The sequence below is a fragment of the Heterodontus francisci genome, chromosome 20 (assembly GCF_036365525.1).
Source record: "Heterodontus francisci isolate sHetFra1 chromosome 20, sHetFra1.hap1, whole genome shotgun sequence".
NCBI lineage: Eukaryota > Metazoa > Chordata > Chondrichthyes > Heterodontiformes > Heterodontidae > Heterodontus > Heterodontus francisci.
The window spans coordinates 84,064,743-84,083,364 of record NC_090390.1 but is presented as its reverse complement, the minus strand read 5'-3'; the positions used below and the strand labels follow the sequence as shown (position 1 = coordinate 84,083,364).

The following is an 18,622-nucleotide window of genomic DNA, read 5'->3' as shown; positions in this document are numbered from 1 at the left end:
CCAGCTGGACAACAATGGAGAGGTGTTGGAGGAGGATGGTGTGGTCAACTGTGTCGAAGACTGCAGACAGGTCAAGAAGGACAAAGGGGGGAAAGGTTACCTTTATCACAGCCACAGGATGTCACGAATAACTTTGAGAGCCATTTCAGTACTTTGGCAGGGGCGAAAACCTGATTGGAGGGATTCAAATATGGAGTTCCAGGAAAGATAGACATGGATTTGGAAGGCAACAACACATTCAAAGACTTTGGAGAAGGGGAGGTTGGAGATGGGGCAGTCGTTTGCAGTGCAATATATTGAACTATATACAAAAGTTCAATGTCGAACAGAGCTTCAAGGTAAGAAAAATAGGAACGGGGAAACAGGTTCAGACCAGGGTATGGCAAATTTAGTGGGGGGCATCGGGAAATTTCTGCATGCAGTATCTTCAGTACATGGAATAGATGCCTGCTTATAGCAGTGGAGAACTAAAACTTGGGTCCATTGAAGAGACTGTACTGGGGTGCAATGTACATGATACATGAGTTAAGACAGCTGAGTGGTTTTCCTTGGTGGGTAGTATAGCTTAGGACCAAAGGGATCCAATAAAAGACTGGAAAATCTTTGCATTCAGAGGGACCTGGGTGTCCTTGTGCATGAATCACAAAGCTAACATGCCAGTACAGCAAGCAATTAGGAAGGCAAATGATATATTTGCTTTTGTTACAAAGGGTTTGGGGTATAAGAGTAAAGAAGTCTTACTACAATAATACAGGACATTGCTGAGTACTGTGCAGTTTTGTTCTTATCCAAGGAAGGATATACTTGCCCCAGAGGGAGTGCAGCAAAGGTTTACTAAACTGGTTCCTGGGATGAGGGGATTATTCTGTGAAGAGAGATGGAGTAGAATGGGCCCTCATTCTCTGGAGTTTAGAAGAATGAGAGATGATCTCATTGAAACATATGAAATTCTTCAGGGCTTGACAGGGTAGATGCTGAGAAAATGTATCCCAGTCTAGAATGCTGGGCGCAGTTTCAGAATAAGGGATCAGCCATTTAGGACGGAGATGAGAAATGTCTTCACTCAGAGGGTTGTGAATCTCTGAAATTCTCCACCCCATACAGCTGTGGATGCTCAGTGGTTGAGTATATTCAAGACAGAGGTTGACAGATTTTGGGGAAGTAAGGGATACGGGTATAGTGTGGGAAGATGGAGTTGAGGTAGATTAGCCATGATCTTGTCGAATGATGGAACAAGCTCGAGGGGCCGAATGGTCTACTACTCCTGCTTTTACATCCTTAAATTGTGAGAGGAAAAAAAAATGACTGAAACCAGCAGCTTCTGAGAAATTAAGACAAAAAAACAAGAACTGGAGACTTTTGGATTAATATTTGACTGCTGGCATCAAAGCAGAGACAAAACTGTAAATGATTTACTGAAGGGAAAGCAAGCTCAGGAAGTTCAACAACACATACCGATTCCAATCCTCGGCTGCTTCAGGATTCTAGACACAGCCAAAACGGGAGATACAATTGAAACAATGGACTCGTAGGTACGTTACAACATTTCAGAGATATCAATCTGCACATCCTTTCAGAACGGGCTAACACGCAGCTATTAAATTATGGATGATAACATACTAAAACAAATATAATCAGGGTAGCTGGAGCACTGCACCTAGCATGGAAATGTGATCGTCTGTGACAACAGCAAGGCAAATCCGAAAAGCTTGGGACCTTCGTTAAAAAGTGCAGTTTAAGAACACACGTATCTGCAAATGTTGTAGGTCTAATTACGTGGAAAAGGCAGCCTCTCCAACCTGGGAAAATCTATTCAGGAACAAGGTGAGCTGTTCCTAGTGTTTGTCTGCAATATTTGTATACTTGACTCCATAAACAAGTGACTGCAGGTCTAATGCACAAGTAGGAACTTGTGGGCGATCTGGTGTTACATGAATGTAAGTCTTTTATAATATGTTTTATTTGGGGCGATGTGAGGTTAGTTAATGTGATTACTGAGGTAAAAGATCTCTCAGCTCACCTGAAATATTCTGTATGGACAGAGTAGGTGCGTTACTAATCACTTAAGCACATCTCCTGCTCCACAGTGAATGCAGTCACACCCCTTAAGTTCTCCAATACCTCTGGCCACATTTCTGCGGCCGACGCAACCAAATTCTGTGGCAGGGATAAAGGTTAGAACTTGAGAGGCCCATTCTCTCAATAACAACATTCTTAACTTCCTGTCTCGAGAAATATTGTGCATTTTGAACTTGTTTGCTGGGGTTGGTCTCTGCATCTTGCTCAAAATAATCAGCTGTCACTTAGCAACCAGCTGCCTCACGTGATGTTCCATCTTTTTAAAGTTTTTTTTTAGCTGTGGGTGAAACTGGCAAGGCTGGCATGTATTACTCTACTTATCCTGAGAGTAGTTGAGAGTAATCCACACAATCTGTGTGGCTCATGTAGGCCAGTGCTGGGTAAGGGTGGCAAGTTCCCTTCCTGGGACGATGTTAGGAACATAGGAAACAAGAGGGGGCCATTCGGCCCATCGAGCTTGTGCTGCCGTTCAGTGAGATCATAGCTGGTCTCACACAGAATCATTACAGAGCAGAAGGAGGCCATTCGGCCCATCGTGTCTGCACTGGCTCTCTGAAAGAGCAAACTCCCTCAGTCCCATTCCCCCGCCTTCTCCCCGTAGCCCTGCACATTCTTCCTTTTCATATAACTGTCTAATTCCCTTTTGAATGCTTCAGTTGAACGTGCCTCCACCACACTCTCAGGCAGCGCATTCCAGACCTTAACCACTCGCTGCGTGAAAAAGTTTTTCCTCATGTCACTTTTCCTGTTTGATCGGTATTATAACTCTAATTATTGTAATGGTCATGGCCATTTTTGATTTGCTCATTCTGGCATTCTCACTTGTCTGCTAATGCTTGAGACTGCTTCTCTTGGTTGAGGAAAGGGCATGGTTGGCAACTAAATATCCCAGGATATCGATGCTTCCGGTGGGATAGAGAGGGAGGTAAAAGGGGTGGAGGAGTTGCATTACTGGTCAAAGAGGATATCACAGCTGTGCTGAAGGAGGGCACTATGGAGGACTCGAGCAGTGAGGCAATATGGGCAGAACTCAGAAATAGGAAGGGTGCGGTAACAATGTTGGGGCTGTACTACAGGCCTCCCAACAGCGAGCGTGAGATAGAGGTACAAATATGTAAACAGATTATGGAAAGATGTAGGAGCAACAGGGTGGTGGTGATGGGAGATTTTAATTTTCCCAACGTTGACTGGGATTCACTTAGTGTTAGAGGTCTAGATGGAGCAGAATTTGTAAAGAGCATCCAGGAGGGGTTTCTAGAGCAGTATGTAAATAGTCCAACTCGGGAAGGGGCCATACTGGACCTGGTGTTGGGGAATGAGCCCGGCCAGGTGGTTGAAGTTTCAGTAGGGGACTACTTTGGGAATAGTGATCACAATTCCGTAAGTTTTAGAATACTCATGGATAAAGACGAGAGTGGTCCTAAAGGAAGAGTGCTAAATTGGGGCAAGGTCAACTATACCAAAATTCGGCAGGAGCTCGGGAATGTAGATTGGGAGCAGCTGTTTGAAGGTAAATCCACATTTGATATGTGGGAGGCTTTTAAAGAGAGGTTGATTAGCGTGCAGGAGAGACATGTTCCTGTGAAAATGAGGGATAGAAATGGCAAGATTAGGGAACCATGGATGACAGGTGAAATTGTGAGACTAGCTAAGAGGAAAAAGGGAGCATACATAAGGTCTAGGAGGCTGAAGAAAGACGAAGCTTTGAAAGAATATCGGGAATGTAGGACCAATCTGAAACAAGGAATTAAGAGGGCTAAAAGGGGTCATGAAATATCTTTAGCAAGCAGGGTTAAGGAAAATCCCAAAGCCTTTTATTCATATATAAGGAGCAAAAGGGTAACTAGAGAAAGGATTGGCCCACTCAAGGACAAAGGAGGAAAGTTATGCGTGGAGTCAGAGAAAATGGGTGAGATTCTAAACGAGTACTTTGCATCGGTATTCACCGAGGAGAGGGACATGACGGATGTTGAGGTTAGGGACAGATGTTTGATTACTCTAGGTCAAGTCGGTACAAGGAGGGAGGAAGTGTTGGGTATTCTAAAAGGCATTAAGGTGGACAAGTCCCCAGGTCCGGATAGGATCTATCCCAGGTTACTGAGGGAAGCGAGAGAGGAAATAGCTGGGGCCTTAACAGATATCTTTGCAGCATCCTTAAACACGGGTGAGGTCCCGGAGGACTGGAGAATTGCTAATGTTGTCCCCTTGTTTAAGAAGGATAGCAGGGATAATCCAGGTAATTATAGACCGGTGAGCCTGACGTCAGTGGTAGGGAAGCTGCTGGAGAAGATACTGAGTGATAGGATCTATTCCCATTTGGAAGAAAATGGGCTTATCAGTGATAGGCAACACGGTTTTGTGCAGAAAAGGTCATGTCTTACCAACTTAATAGAATTCTTTGAGGAAGTGACAAAGTTGATTGATGAGGGAAGGGCTGTAGATGTCATATACATGGACTTCAGTAAGGCGTTTGATAAGGTTCCCCATGGTAGGCTGATGGAGAAAGTGAAGTCGCATGGGGTCCAGGGTGTACTAGCTAGATGGATAAAGAACTAGCTGGGCAACAGGAGACAGAGAGTAGAAGTGGAAGGGAATTTCTCAAAATGGAGACGTGTGACCAGTGGTGTTCCACAGGGATCCGTGCTGGGACCACTGTTGTTTGTGATATACATAAATGATTTGGAGGAAAGTATAGGTGGTCTGATTAGCAAGTTTGCAGACGACACTAAGATTGGTGGAGTAGCAGATAGTGAAGGGGACTGTCAGAGAATACAGCAGAATATAAATAGATTGGAGAGTTGGGCAGAGAAATGGCAGATGGAGTTCAATCAGGGCAAATGCGAGGTGATGCATTTTGGAAGATCCAATTCAAGAGTGAACTATACAGTAAATGGAAAAGTCCTGGGGAAAATTGACGTACAGAGAGATTTGGGTGTTCAGGTCCATTGTTCCCTGAAGGTGGCGACGCAGGTCAATAGAGTGGTCAAGAAGGCATACGGCATGCTTTCCTTCATCGGACAGGGTATTGAGTACCAGGGTTGGCAGGTCATGTTACAGTTGTATAAGACTTTGGTTTGGCCACATTTGGAATACTGCGTGCAGTTCTGGTCGCCACATTACCAAAAGGATGTAGATGCTTTGGAGAGGGTGCAGAAGAGGTTCATCAGGGTGTTGCCTGGTATAGAGGGCGCTAGCTATGAAGAGAGGTTGAGCAGATTAGGATTATTTTCATTAGAAAGACGGAGGTTGAGGGGGGACCTGATTGAGGTGTACAAAATCATGAGAGGTATAGACAGGGTGGATAGCAAGAAGCTTTTTCCCAGAGTGGGGGATTCAATTACTAGGGGTCACGAGTTCAAAGTGAGAGGGGAAAAGTTTAGGGGGGATATGCGTGGAAAGTTCTTTACGCAGAGGGTGGTGGGTACCTGGAACGCGTTGCCAGCGGAGGTGGTAGACGCGGGCACGATAGCGTCTTTTAAGATGCATCTAGACAGATACATGAATGGGCAGGAAGCAAAGAGATACAGACCCTTAGAAAATAGGCGACATGTTTAGATAGAGGATCTGGATCGGCTCAGGCTTGGAGGGCCAAAGGGCCTGTTCCTGTGCTGTAATTTTCTTTGTTCTTTGTTCTCTCAAAACTGCACTGGAAGCCCTCCCTCATCTACCAATCAGTCAGTTGAGCTTTGTGTCAATCATTAAAACACCCGACTTTCACAACATGTCCAGCAATCAGTGAGTTGAGCCTTGTGTCAAGCAATAAAACTCACAAATTTCACAAACTGGCCGGTTTTATCATTCTCATAAATCTTTTCTGCACCCTCTCAATTATTTAATATCTATATTAATGACTTGGAGGAGGGAGGCGGAGTGTAATATATCCAAATTTGCTGACGATACAAAAATAGGTGAGAGGGCATGTTGTGATGAGGATAAGGAAACTGCAAGGGGATATAGATAGGTTGAGTGAGTGGGCAAAAACTTGGCAGATGCAGTTTAATGTACTTTGGTAAGAAGAATCAAAAGGCAGACTATTATTTAAATGGAGAGGGACTTCAAAAAAGTGCAGTACAGAGGGATCTGAGTGTTCTTGTGCATGAAACACAAAAAGTTAGCATGCAGGTGCAGCAAGTAATTAAGAAGGCAAATGAAATTTTGGCCTTTATTGCTACGGGGTTGGAGTTTAAAAATAGGAAAGTCTTGTTACAACTGTACATGGAGTTGGTGAGGTCCCACCTGGAGTACTGTGTACAGTTTTGGCCCTTGTATTTAAGAAAGGATATACTGGCATTGGAGGCAGTTCAAAAGAGATTCACTAAGCTGATTCCTGGGATGAAGGGGTTGGCTTAACAAGAACAGCTAAACTGGTTAGGCCTTTATTCATTCGAGTTTAGAAGAATGAGAGGTGATCTTATAGAAACGTACAAGATTCTGAGGGAAATAAAAGCAAAATACTGCGGATGCTGGAAATCTGAAATAAAAACAAGAAATGCTGGAAATACTCAGCAGGTCTGGCAGCATCTGTGGAGAGAGAAGCAGAGTTAACATTTCAGGTCAGTGACCCCTCTTCAGAACTGGCAAATATTACAAATGTGAAAGGTTATAAGCAAGTAAAGCGGGGGTGAGGCAAGAGATAACAAAGGAGAAGGTGCAGATTGGACAAGGTCACAGAATAGCTGATCAGAAGGTCATGGAGCAAAGGCAAACAATATGTTAATGGTGTGTTGAAAGACAAAGCATTAGTACAGATAGGGTGTTAATGGACTGAAAATTGAACAGCCGCAAGTACAAACATGAAAAAAAAGTGGGTGAGCAAACTGAACAAACTAAGATGAAATAAAATAAAATAAACATTAAAAAATAACTAAAAATGAAAGTAAAATGGGGGGGCTGTCATGCTCTGAAATTATTGCTCAGGGTCCTGCTTGCAGACTGAGCGGAGATGTTCCGCAAAGTGGTCACCCAGTCTGCGCTTGGTCTCCCCAATGTCGAGGAGACCACATTGTGAGCAGCGAATACAGTATACTACATTGAAAGAAGTGCAAGTAAATCGCTGCTTCACCTGAAAGGAGTGTTTGGGGCCTGGGATAGTGAGGAGAGAGGAGGTAAATGGGCAGGTATTACACCTCCTGCGATTGCAGGGGAAGGTGCCATGGGAAGGGGACGAGGTGGTGGGAGTAATGGAGGAGTGGACCAGGGTGTCACGGAGGGAACGATCCCTTCGGAATGCTGACAGGGGAAGGGAGGGGAAGATGCGACTGGTAGTGGCATCGCGCTGGAGGTGGCGGAAATGGCGGAGGATGATCCTTTGGATATGGAGGCTGGTGGGATGAAAAGTGAGGACAAGGGGAACCCTGTCACGGTTCTGGGAGGGAGGGGAAGGGATGAGGGTAGAGGTGCGGGGAATGGGTCAGACACGGTTGAGGGCCCTGTCAACCACAGTGGGGGGGAATCCTCGGTTGTGCAAAAAGGAAGACATATCAGAAGCGCTGTCATGGAAGGTAGCATCATCAGAGCAGATGCGTCGGAGATGGAGAAACTGAGAGAATGGAATGGAGACCTTAGAGGAGGCAGGGTATGAAGAAGTGTAGTCGAGATAGCTGTGGGAGTCAGTGAGCTTATAATGGATATTAGTAGACAGCCTATCCCCAGAGATGGAGATAGAGAAGTCGAGGAAGGGAAGGGAAGTGTCAGAGATGGACCATGTAAAGGTGAGAGAAGGGTAGAAATTGGAAGCAAAGTTGATAAAGTTTTCCAATTCGGGGCGGGAGCAGGAAACGGCACCGATACAGTCATCAATGTACCGGATAAAGAGTTGGGGGAGGGGGCCTGAGTAGGACTGGAACAAGGAATGTTCGACATATCCCACAAAAAGACAGGCATAACTAGGACCCATGCGGGTACCCATAGCGACACCTTTTACTTGAAGGAAGTGAGTGGATTTGAAGGAGAAGTTGTTCAATGTGAGAACAGGTTCAGCCAGGCGGAGGAGGGTGGTGGTGGATGGGGACTGGTTGGGCCTCTGTTCAAGGAAGAAGCGGAGAGCCCTCAAACCGTCCTGGTGGGGGATGGAGGTGTAGAGTGATTGGACGTCCATTGTGAAGAGGAGGCGGTTGGGGCCTGGAAACTGGAAATTGTCAAAATGACGTAGAGCATCAGAAGAGTCACGGATGTAGGTGGGAAGAGACTGGACCAGCGGAGAAAAGATAGAGTCAAGATAGGAAGAAATAAGTTCAGTGGGGCAGGAGCAGGCTGACACAATGGGTCTGCCGGGACAGTCCCGTTTGTGGATTTTGGGAAGGAGGTAGAAGCGGGCTGTCTGGGGTTGTGGGACTATGAGGTTGGAAGCTGTAGAGGGAAGATCTCCAGAGGAGATGAGGTCAGTGACAGTCCTGTGGACAGTAGCATGATGTTCAGTGGTGGGGTCATGGTCCAGAGGGAGGTAGGAAGCAGTGTCTGAGAGTTGACGCTGAGCCTCTGCAAGGTAGAGGTTGGTACGCCAGACAACAACAGCACCACCCTTGTCTGCAAGTTTGATGACCATGTCGGGGTTAGACCTGAGAGAACGGAGAGCAGCAAGTTCAGAGGGGGACAGGTTAGAGTGAGTGAGGGGGGCAGAGAAATTGAGATGACCAATGTCTCACCGATAGTTTTCAATGAAAAGATCAAGAGCAAGATTCTAAGGGGGCTTGACAGGGTAGATGTTGAGAAGATGTTTCCACTAGTGGGGGAATCTTGAACTAGGGCACATAATTACAGAATAAGGGGACATTCATTTAAAACTGAGATGCGAAGGAATTTCTTCAGAGGGTGGTGAATGTGTGGAATTCTCTCCCCCAGAGAGTTGTGGAGGCTAGATCACTGAAAGTATTTAAAGAGGAGTTAGATAGATTTTTGAAATATCGGGGGGTTGAGGGCTATGAGGAGCTGGCACGAAAGAGGAGTTGTGGTCTGGGGCAGATCAGCCATGATCTTATTGAATGGCGGGGCAGGCTTGAGGGGCCGAATGGCCTACTCCTGTTCCTATTTCTTTATGCTCACGGAGGACCTGAGACTTCACTGTGTGCGACACATTTTTCATGGCCATGAATTTGGTAAGGCCTGATTTATAATCTAACCTGGAGTGAACCGGTTGGATATTTACAAACATCTGAACAGCTTTCCTTGTGCCAGCCTATAAACTACAGATTATTGAACACAATTTCATAAGTTTTGGTGGTGAATTCATGATCTTAAGTAAATCAAGCAATCAGGAAAGCAAATGGTATGTTATCTTGTATTACAAAGGGATTTCAGTACAAATGTGAAAAAGTCTCATTACAATTATCTAGGGCGTTGGTGAGACCACACCTGGAGGACTGTGTACAGTTTTAGCCTCCTTACCTAAGGAGAATCTATTTACCTTAGAGGGAGTGCACCAAAGGTTCATCAGATTGATTCATGGGATGAGGAGAGAATTAATAGACTAGACTTACATTCCCGACAGTTTAGAGGAAGGAGAGGTGATCTTATTGAAACATTTAAAATTTTAAATGGACTTGACAGGGTAGATGCTCGGATGATGTTCTCCCTGCCTGGGGAACATGGGGTCACAGTCTCAGGATAAGGGGTCGGCCATTTAGGACTGAGATCAGGAGGAATCTCTTTATTCAAAAGGATGTGAAGTTTTGGAATTCTCTACCTCAGGGAGCTGTGGATGCTCAGTCATTGACTATATTTAGGAGAGAGATCGATAGACTTTTATATCCTAAGGGAATTAAGGGATAGTGTGCAACGGTGGAGTTGATGCAGAATATCAGCCATGATCTTGTTGAATGGTGCAGCAGGCTCGAAGGGCTGAATGGTCTAATCCGGCTCCTGCTTCTTGTGTTCTCTGGGTTGCCAGTCTAGGATCACAGGTATTAATGGTAAAGAACAGCTGCTATATCAATACAGAAAGTAACAACCCCATCAGTATCTCTAAAGAGAGAAGAGAGACAGACATTTCTGATTTGCTGTCAGACGTGTGTGCAGCTCTGTCCTCAATCTGAAGGGTGTGAGTTGTGTCTCCCTTCTTTGGCCTCCTTGTCTCGAGAGACAATGGGTAAGCGCCTAGAGGTGGTCAGTGGTGTCAGTCGCTGTGAGGCAACTATGGAGTGACCTCTCCATGGCGCATGCCTGGGCGAATGTATGGAGGTTGAGAGTTGCCCAAGCGTCAAAACCCCCCTCTCGGCCTTTCTGGTGGGGTCCAAAGGAGTGCAGAGCACGACGTTTGGCACCGGTATGGCTGCAGGAACTGCCGGAAACATGCCAAAGGTGACACATGACCGCCTACGGGGTTCCACTCCGGATTTTCTGTTAGGGTTTACTCCCTTAGCCGTGGTCTCTCCCAAGACGCCCACAAGGCAGCTGTTCATTTGACAAATAAAACAAGTTAGGGTTATACCCTCATAACCAAAAAATACTTGCTGCAGTCAGGTGGGAGTTGAACAGTGCAAACCACCCTCACCAGACACACACACACACACACCAGTCCATTCTCATACTGTTTTACACCACCACCAAAACACACACACACCAGTCCATTCTCATACTGTTTTACACCACCACCAAAACACACACACACACACACCAGTCCATTCTCATACTGTTTTACACCACCACCAAAACACACACACACACACACACCAGTCCATTCTCATACTGTTTTACACCACCCCCAAAACACACACACACCAGTCCATTCTCATACTGTTTTACAGAACCACCAAAACACACACACACACACACACCAGTCCATTCTCATACTGTTTTACACCACCCCCAAAACACACACACACCAGTCCATTCTCATACTGTTTTACACCACCACCAAAACACACACACACACACCAGTCCATTCTCATACTGTTTTACACCACCACCAAAACACACACACACACACACACACCAGTCCATTCTCATACTGTTTTACACCACCACCAAAACACACACACACACACACCAGTCCATTCTCATACTGTTTTACACCACCACCAAAACACACACACACACACACCAGTCCATTCTCATACTGTTTTACACCACCCCCAAAACACACACACACACACCAGTCCATTCTCATACTGTTTTACACCACCACCAAAACACACACACACACACACCAGTCCATTCTCATACTGTTTTACACCACCACCAAAACACACACACACACACACCAGTCCATTCTCATACTGTTTTACACCACCACCAAAACACACACACACACACACCAGTCCATTCTCATACTGTTTTACACCACCACCAAAACACACACACACACACACCAGTCCATTCTCATACTGTTTTACACCACCACCCCCAAAACACACACACACACACACACCAGTCCATTCTCATACTGTTTTACACCACCCCCAAAACACACACACACACCAGTCCATTCTCATACTGTTTTACACCACCCCCAAAACACACACACACACACACACCAGTCCATTCTCATACTGTTTTACACCACCCCCAAAACACACACACACACACACACCAGTCCATTCTCATACTGTTTTACACCACCACCAAAACACACACACACACACACCAGTCCATTCTCATACTGTTTTACACCACCCCCAAAACACACACACACACACACCAGTCCATTCTCATACTGTTTTACACCACCCCCAAAACACACACACACACACCAGTCCATTGTGTACATTCTTGTAATCCCCATTGTTTTACTTCTCATTAGTCCCCATGCATTTTACCTCTTGGGAACTTTGCTATTTAGACTGGCCTCGTCTATAAACCCAACAAGTTGAGCTGAGTTTAAAAGGGTTATAAAATCCCCTGTGTACTTTGTACCTTGCTCAATGGTAAACCTCTGTTAATCTCTGAGAATTTGCACACATTTGCATAACTATCTCAAATAGATATAACTATCTCGAGTAGATATCTATTATACTCTTTCATACATATTGGCTGTAAGGTTCTTTGAGACTTCCTAAGGCACTACATAAACACAAGCTTATAGAATCATAGAAACTTACAGCACAGAAGGAGGCCATTCAGCCCAACATACCAAGAGTGGCCAAGAAGGCATACGGCATGCTTTCCTTCATCGGACGGGGTATTGAGTACAAGAGTTGGCAGGTCATGTTACAGTTGTATAGGACTTTGGTTCGGCCACATTTGGAATACTGCGTGCAGTTCTGGTCGCCACATTACCAAAAGGATGTGGATGCTTTGGAGAGGGTGCAGAGGAGGTTCACCAGGATGTTGCCTGGTATGGAGGGCGCTAGCTATGAAGAGAGGTTGAGTAGATTAGGATTATTTTCATTAGAAAGACGGAGGTTGAGGGGGGACCTGATTGAGGTGTACAAAATCATGAGAGGTATAGACAGGGTGGATAGCAAGAGGCTTTTTCCCAGAGTGGGGGATTCAATTACTAGAGGACACGAGTTCAAAGTGAAAGGGGAAAGGTTTAGGGGGGATATGCGTGGAAAGTTCTTTACACAGAGGGTGGTGGGTGCCTGGAACGCGTTGCCAGCGGAGGTGGTAGATGCGGGCACGATGGCGTCTTTTAAGATGTATCTAGACAGATACATGAATGGGCAGGAAGAAAAGAGATACAGACCCTTAGAAAATAGGCGACATGTTTAGATAGAGGATCTGGATCGGCTCAGGCTTGTGGGCCGAAGGGCCTGTTCCTGTGCTGTAATTTTCTTTGTTCTTTGTTCTTTGTTCTATGCCTGTGCTGGCACTTGGAAAGAGCAGTTGTGGTTAGTCTCACAGCCCACTTTTGTACCCTGTAAATTCCTCATCATCAATTACCTGCTCAACTCCGTTTCAAATCGTTCATAGAATCAGCTTCCACTAAGCCACACACCATCCAGACTTGGAACTATATCGCCGTTCCTTCACTGTCACTGGGTCAAAATCCTGGAACTCCCTAACAGCACTGTGGGTGTACCCACCCCACATGTTCAGGTCGAGCGTTCCACTTCACGGCAACTCTCTGAATGGAAAAATATCTCCTCATCTCCCTTCTAGATATTTTGTCAATGAAAACAATATTTCAGTATGTCAAAGTTATTTCTTTCTTTGACAAAGACTGGCCAGCGCTTGGGAAGGAGTCCGGGATAGGCTAGTGGAGGGACGAAACCTTGGGATCATTTAGCAGGCAAATTGGATACAGTGAGGTGACAGTCTCAGTCTTCCTGGGTGGAGGAGCCTTTCTGCTTTGAGTCCCAGTTGTGAGATACAATCCTGAGTTTCCCATACTGGGGGGAGGGGGTTGGGGTTGCGAGGAGGGTGGGCTGGCTCACAGCATTGATGAGAAGCCCACTGGGGTCGTGCTGGTGGAGTGGTTGGACATGGGTCTGTGTTCTTATCGTAGAGGAAAATACAGAGAAAAAAGCAGAAATGTAAGGGGAGAATGCAGCAGCAATGAGCAGAGTACAGAGAATGTCAGACTACGTTGTCAGGACCTGGGCTGCCTCTCCTGTACAGTTACTGTTATTTGCGATGTTTGTTTGATTGATGAGTGCTCCAAGTTCACGCCCAACACCACTGGAGGTGGCTACACCATGGAGACTGAAGATCCCAGTGACAGACTCTGAAACCAAACTCTGTACTCGATATTTTACATTCTCCTGTAAACCACAGAACGCAAGTGTTTGGTTTTTTCCATGGGATGTGTCCAGGGTACATTTGGTAGATGTGCTTTACACCATAGGCTACACTGTTAATGTCCTTTATGAATGATTGTCACCGAACTGGGTCTGTTCCTTTGTGTTAGCATTCCAGAAGCAGCAATGACAAGACTGAAATTGGGTTATCGCTGTAAGAAAAACAGAGAATGCTGGAAATACTCAGCATGTCTGGCAGCATCTGTGGCGAAAGATGTCAGAACTCATCACCAGGTGGTAGAGGATAGAACTCAAGTCAAATCTTTATTCGCTTATCAGCTTTTATTGCAGAGATGCACACTACATACCATTACCCTCCAATAGTCCTGCCCTCTTTCAGCCTGCTCCTGAGCACACGAGTCCCCAATTAATACCCTCCACTTGAATACAATTAAACACTCAATTAATATACAACTAACAAGAAAAAAGAGTTAAAATTTAAGGTATTCAAAAGATGACACAAATGCTGCCAGATCTGGATCCACCCATTAGTCCTTCTTCGTCCATCAGCTTTAAAGGAACATCAACATCCCGGGGTTACCACTGACCAGAGCCTTAACTGGACCAGCCATATAATACAGTGGCTACAAGAGCAGGTCAGAGGCTGGGAATTCTGAATGAGTAACTCACCTCCTGACTCCCGAAAGCCTGTCCACCATCTACAAGGCACAAGTCAGGAGTGTGATGGAATACTCTCCACTTGCCTGGATGAGTGCAGCTCCAACTCAAGAAGCTCAACACCATCCAGGACAAAGCAGCCCGCTTAATTGGCACCCCATCTACAAACATTCACTCCCTCCACCACCGACGCACAGTGGCAGCAGTGTGTACCATCTGCAAGGTGCACTGCAGCAACGCACCAAGGCTCCTTCGACAGCACCTTCCAAACCCGCGACCTCTACCACCTAGAAGGACAAGGGCAGCAGTTGCATGGGAACACCACCACCTGCAAATTCCCCTCCAAGTCACACACCATCCTGACTTGAAACTGTATCGCCGTTCCTTCACTGTCACTGGGTCAAAATCCTGGAACTTCCTAACAGGTGTACCCACCCCACATGGACTGCAGCGGTTCAAGAAGGCAGCTCACCACCACCTTCTCAAGGGCAATTAGGGATGGGCAATAAATGCTGGCCTGGCCAGTGACGCCCACATCCCATGAAAGATAAGAAAAACTCTTATTGGGACAGAGGAAGGTAAGGAGTAGGAAATGCTGCTCAGCGATTCAGAAGCATGATTCAAAGATGATTCTGGATGTGGAAGGGAAATTACTTTGTTCAAAATATATCTCCATTCTATACTCAAAAGATAATATTTGTACATGATAAAACTTTACCTGAAGGGGGCCAAATCAGGTCAGGGTTAATTCTTTTGGTTGTCACAGGATTGTCACAAGACGTTAGTGAAAGCTGCAAAGGAGTCTGGATGATGGGGCTATTTGTTAACCCCAGCAGCTGATCTGGAACCACACAGGTTTTCAAAGAATTCTTATAACCGGAAAAGCAAATGTCACAAGTCATGGTTTGACGCCTCCAATGTCTCATCCTGTCCACTTGGACTTGGGAAGAAGTGGCATTCCTGAAATTAGGGGGGTAAGGGTAGAGGAAACGATGAACAATTTATATTTTGATGAGACAATGTATGAGGGATCTTGCTGTGCACAAACTGGCTGCTGCGTTTCCTGGGTTACAACAGTGATTACGCTTTAAAAGTACTTCATTGGCTGTAAAGTGCTTTGGGCGTCATAAGATTGTGAAAGGTGCTATATAAATGTAAGTCTTTCTGTCCTTTTTACATGCTGAATAAAATGATCATAGCTTGCAATTTGACTGCTGCAATCCTCCCTCTGTGCTCCTGGGCTAGAGAGGGGAAGAAACACCAGCCAGGGTTTAAACAGTGACTCCCACCCCCACCCCCCCACTCCCCCCTCACCCTCACCTCAGCTAGAAATGTTCATGAGAAAGACTGAAGGTAATTCCATCACTGGCTAGGCCCCCATGGAAACTGCCTGCCAGCAGTCACTCCCACTGGCTCGTGTGCAACTAATGACCAGCCGGGTAAAGTATTAATGGCAGGCGATCCCAATTGTAACATGACCCAGGACCTTTCACAGAAGAAAGGCAGATAGTCAGAGGCATAGAATTGGTTTACTTCAAGTGAGTGAGTACATGGAGAAAGAACATTTGTTAAAGTTCTTCACTTTTTTTCTAAACGTTTCTTCTAGTTTTCAGGCTCTGACAGGATGTGGAAGGCTCAGCACAAAACCTGCTTCAGGAACAGGTAAGCACTGCTACATTGCACAGAGAACCCAGCAACCCCTTGCACACCTTAGAAAATAAGAAACTGAATGGGGTTGAAGAGCAAAGGGATCTCGGGATACAGGTAAACAAATCGTTAAAAACAGATTCACATGTCAGCAAAGCAAATAAAAAGCACTGGTAGTTACTTCCAGGGGTGTGGAATTCAAAAGTAATGAAGTTATGTTTAACTGTACACAGCTGTGGTCTCCATACTATAAAAAGAACATGTAATCACTGGAAAATGTTCTAAAAGTACAATGATGCCAGCAGAGTTGAGAAACTTTTACTGTTTAAAGTCTCCTATAGGCATAAAAATAGTTAAAGGATAGTTTTTTAAAAATTCATTCACGGGATGTGGGCATCGCTGGCCAGGCCAGCATTTATTGCCCATCCCTAATTGCCCTTGAGAAGGTGGTGGTGAACTGCCTTCTTGAACCACTGCAGTCCATGTGAGGTAGGTACACCCACAGTGCTGTTAGAAAGGGAGTTCCAGGATTTTGACCCAGCGACAGTGAAGGAACGGCGATATAGTTCCAAGTCAGGATGGTGTGTAACTTGGAGGGGAACTTGCAGGTGGTGGTGTTCCCATGTATTTGCTGCCCTTGTCCTTCTAGTTGGTAGAGGTCGCGGGTTTGGAAGGTGCTGTCGAAGGAGGCTTGGTGCGTTGCTGCAGTGCATCTTGTAGATGGTACACACTGCTGCCACTGTGCGTCGGTGGTGGAGGGAGTGAATGTTTGTAGATGGGGTGCCAATCAAGTGGGCCGCTTTGTCCTGGATGGTGTCGAGCTTCTTGAGTGTTGTTGGAGCTGCACCCATCCAGGCAAGTGGAGAGTATTCCATCACACTGCTGACTTCTGCCTTGTAGATAGTGGACAGGCTTTGGGGAGTCAGGAGGTGAGTTACTCACCTCAGGATTCCTAGCCTCTGACCTGCTCTTGTAGCCACGGTATTTATATGGCTACTCCAGTTCAGTTTTCGGTCAATGGTAGCCCCTAGGATGTTGATAGTGGGGGATTCAGCGATGGTAATGCCGTTGAATGTCAAAGGGAGATGGTTAGATTCTCTTTTGTTGGAGATGGTCATTGCCTGGCACTTGTGTGGCGCAAATGTTACTTGCCACTTATCAGCCCCTGCCTTGATGTCAAGGGCAGTCACTCTCACCTCACCTCTTGAGTTCAGCTCTTTTGTCCATGTTTGAACCAAGGCTGTAATGAGGTCAGGAACTGAGTGGCCCTGGCGGAACCCAAACTGAGCATCACTGAGCAGGTTGTTGCTAAGCAAGTGCTGCTTGATGGCACTGTTGATGACACCTTCCATCACTTTACTGATGATTGAGAGTAGGCTAATGGGGCGGTAATTGGCCGGGTTGGACTTGTCCTGCTTTTTGTGTACAGGACATACCTGGGCAATTTTCCACATTGCAGGGTAGATGCCAGTGTTGTAGCTGCACTGGAACAGCTTGGCTAGGGGCGCAGCAAGTTCTGGAGCACAGGTCTTCAGTACTATCGCTGGAATATTGTCAGGGCCCATAGCTTTTGCAGTATCCAGTGCCTTCAGTCGTTTCTTGATATCACATGGAGTGAATCGAATTGGCTGAAGTCTGGCATCTGTGATGCTGGGGTCTTCAGGAGGAGGCCGAGATGGATCATCAACTCAGCACTTCTGGCTGAAGATTGTTGCAAATGCTTCAGCCTTATCTTTCGCACTGATGTGCTGGGCTCCCCCATCATTGAGGATGGGGATACTTGTGGAGCCACCTCCTCCAGTTAGTTGTTTAATTGTCCACCACCATTCACGGCTGGATGTGGCAGGACTGCAGAGCTTAGATCTGATCCGTTGGTTATGGAATCGCTTAACTCTGTCTATTACATGCTGCTTACGCAGTTTGTCACGCAGGTAGTCCTGTGTTGTAGTAAGAGAAGGGGTGGGGCCGATTAAGGACCAAAAAGGGGATTTACACATGGAGGCAGAGGGCATAGCTGAGGTACTAAATGAGTACTTTGCATCTGTTTTTACCAAGGAATGAGGAGGTAGTTGGGACATTGAACCGGTTAAAATTGATAGAGGAGCTATTAGATCGGCTGGCTGTACTTAATGTTGATAAGTCACCAGGACCAGATCAGACGCATCCAAGAATGCTGAGGGAAGTGAGGGTGGAAATTGTGGAGCCACTGGCCATAATCTTCCAATCCCCCTTAGATACAGGTGTGGTGACAGAGGACTGGAAAATTGCAAATGTTATACCCTTATTCAAAAAAGGGTGTAAAGACAAGCCCAGCAACCACAAGCCAGTCACTTCAACCTCAGTAGTGGGAAAGCTTTCAGAAACGATAATCCTGGACAAAATTAACAGTCACTTGGCTAAGTGTGATTTAGTTAAGGAACGTCAGCACAGATTTGTTAAAGGCAACAAAAACAAGAAATGCTGGAATCACTCAGCAGGTCTGGCAGCATCTGTGGAAAGAGAAGCAGAGTTAACGTTTCGGGTCAGTGACCCTTCATCGATTCCGAAACGTTAACTCTGCTTCTCTTTCCACAGATGCTGCCAGACCTGCTGAGTGAATCCAG

The 18,622-nt window shown here is 45.9% G+C and overlaps 1 protein-coding gene across 4 annotated transcripts in view; it reads left to right on the top strand.

Moving 5' to 3' along the window:
• Positions 1–1,430: 1,430 nt before the first annotated feature.
• st3gal7 (ST3 beta-galactoside alpha-2,3-sialyltransferase 7) overlaps positions 1,431–18,622 on the top strand; it is a 46,698-nt gene continuing 29,506 nt past the window's right edge. The window contains exons 1-2 of one of the 4 annotated variants that reach the window (XM_068053156.1): positions 1,431–1,532; positions 15,979–16,034. In XM_068053156.1, coding sequence (XP_067909257.1) covers positions 15,997–16,034 — 38 coding nt within the window. In that variant the 5' untranslated portion in view covers positions 1,431–1,532; positions 15,979–15,996. Of the gene's footprint in view, positions 1,825–15,978; positions 16,035–18,622 lie in introns of all 4 variants that reach the window. The other 3 variants (XM_068053155.1, XM_068053158.1, XM_068053157.1) reach the window with 3 other exon arrangements.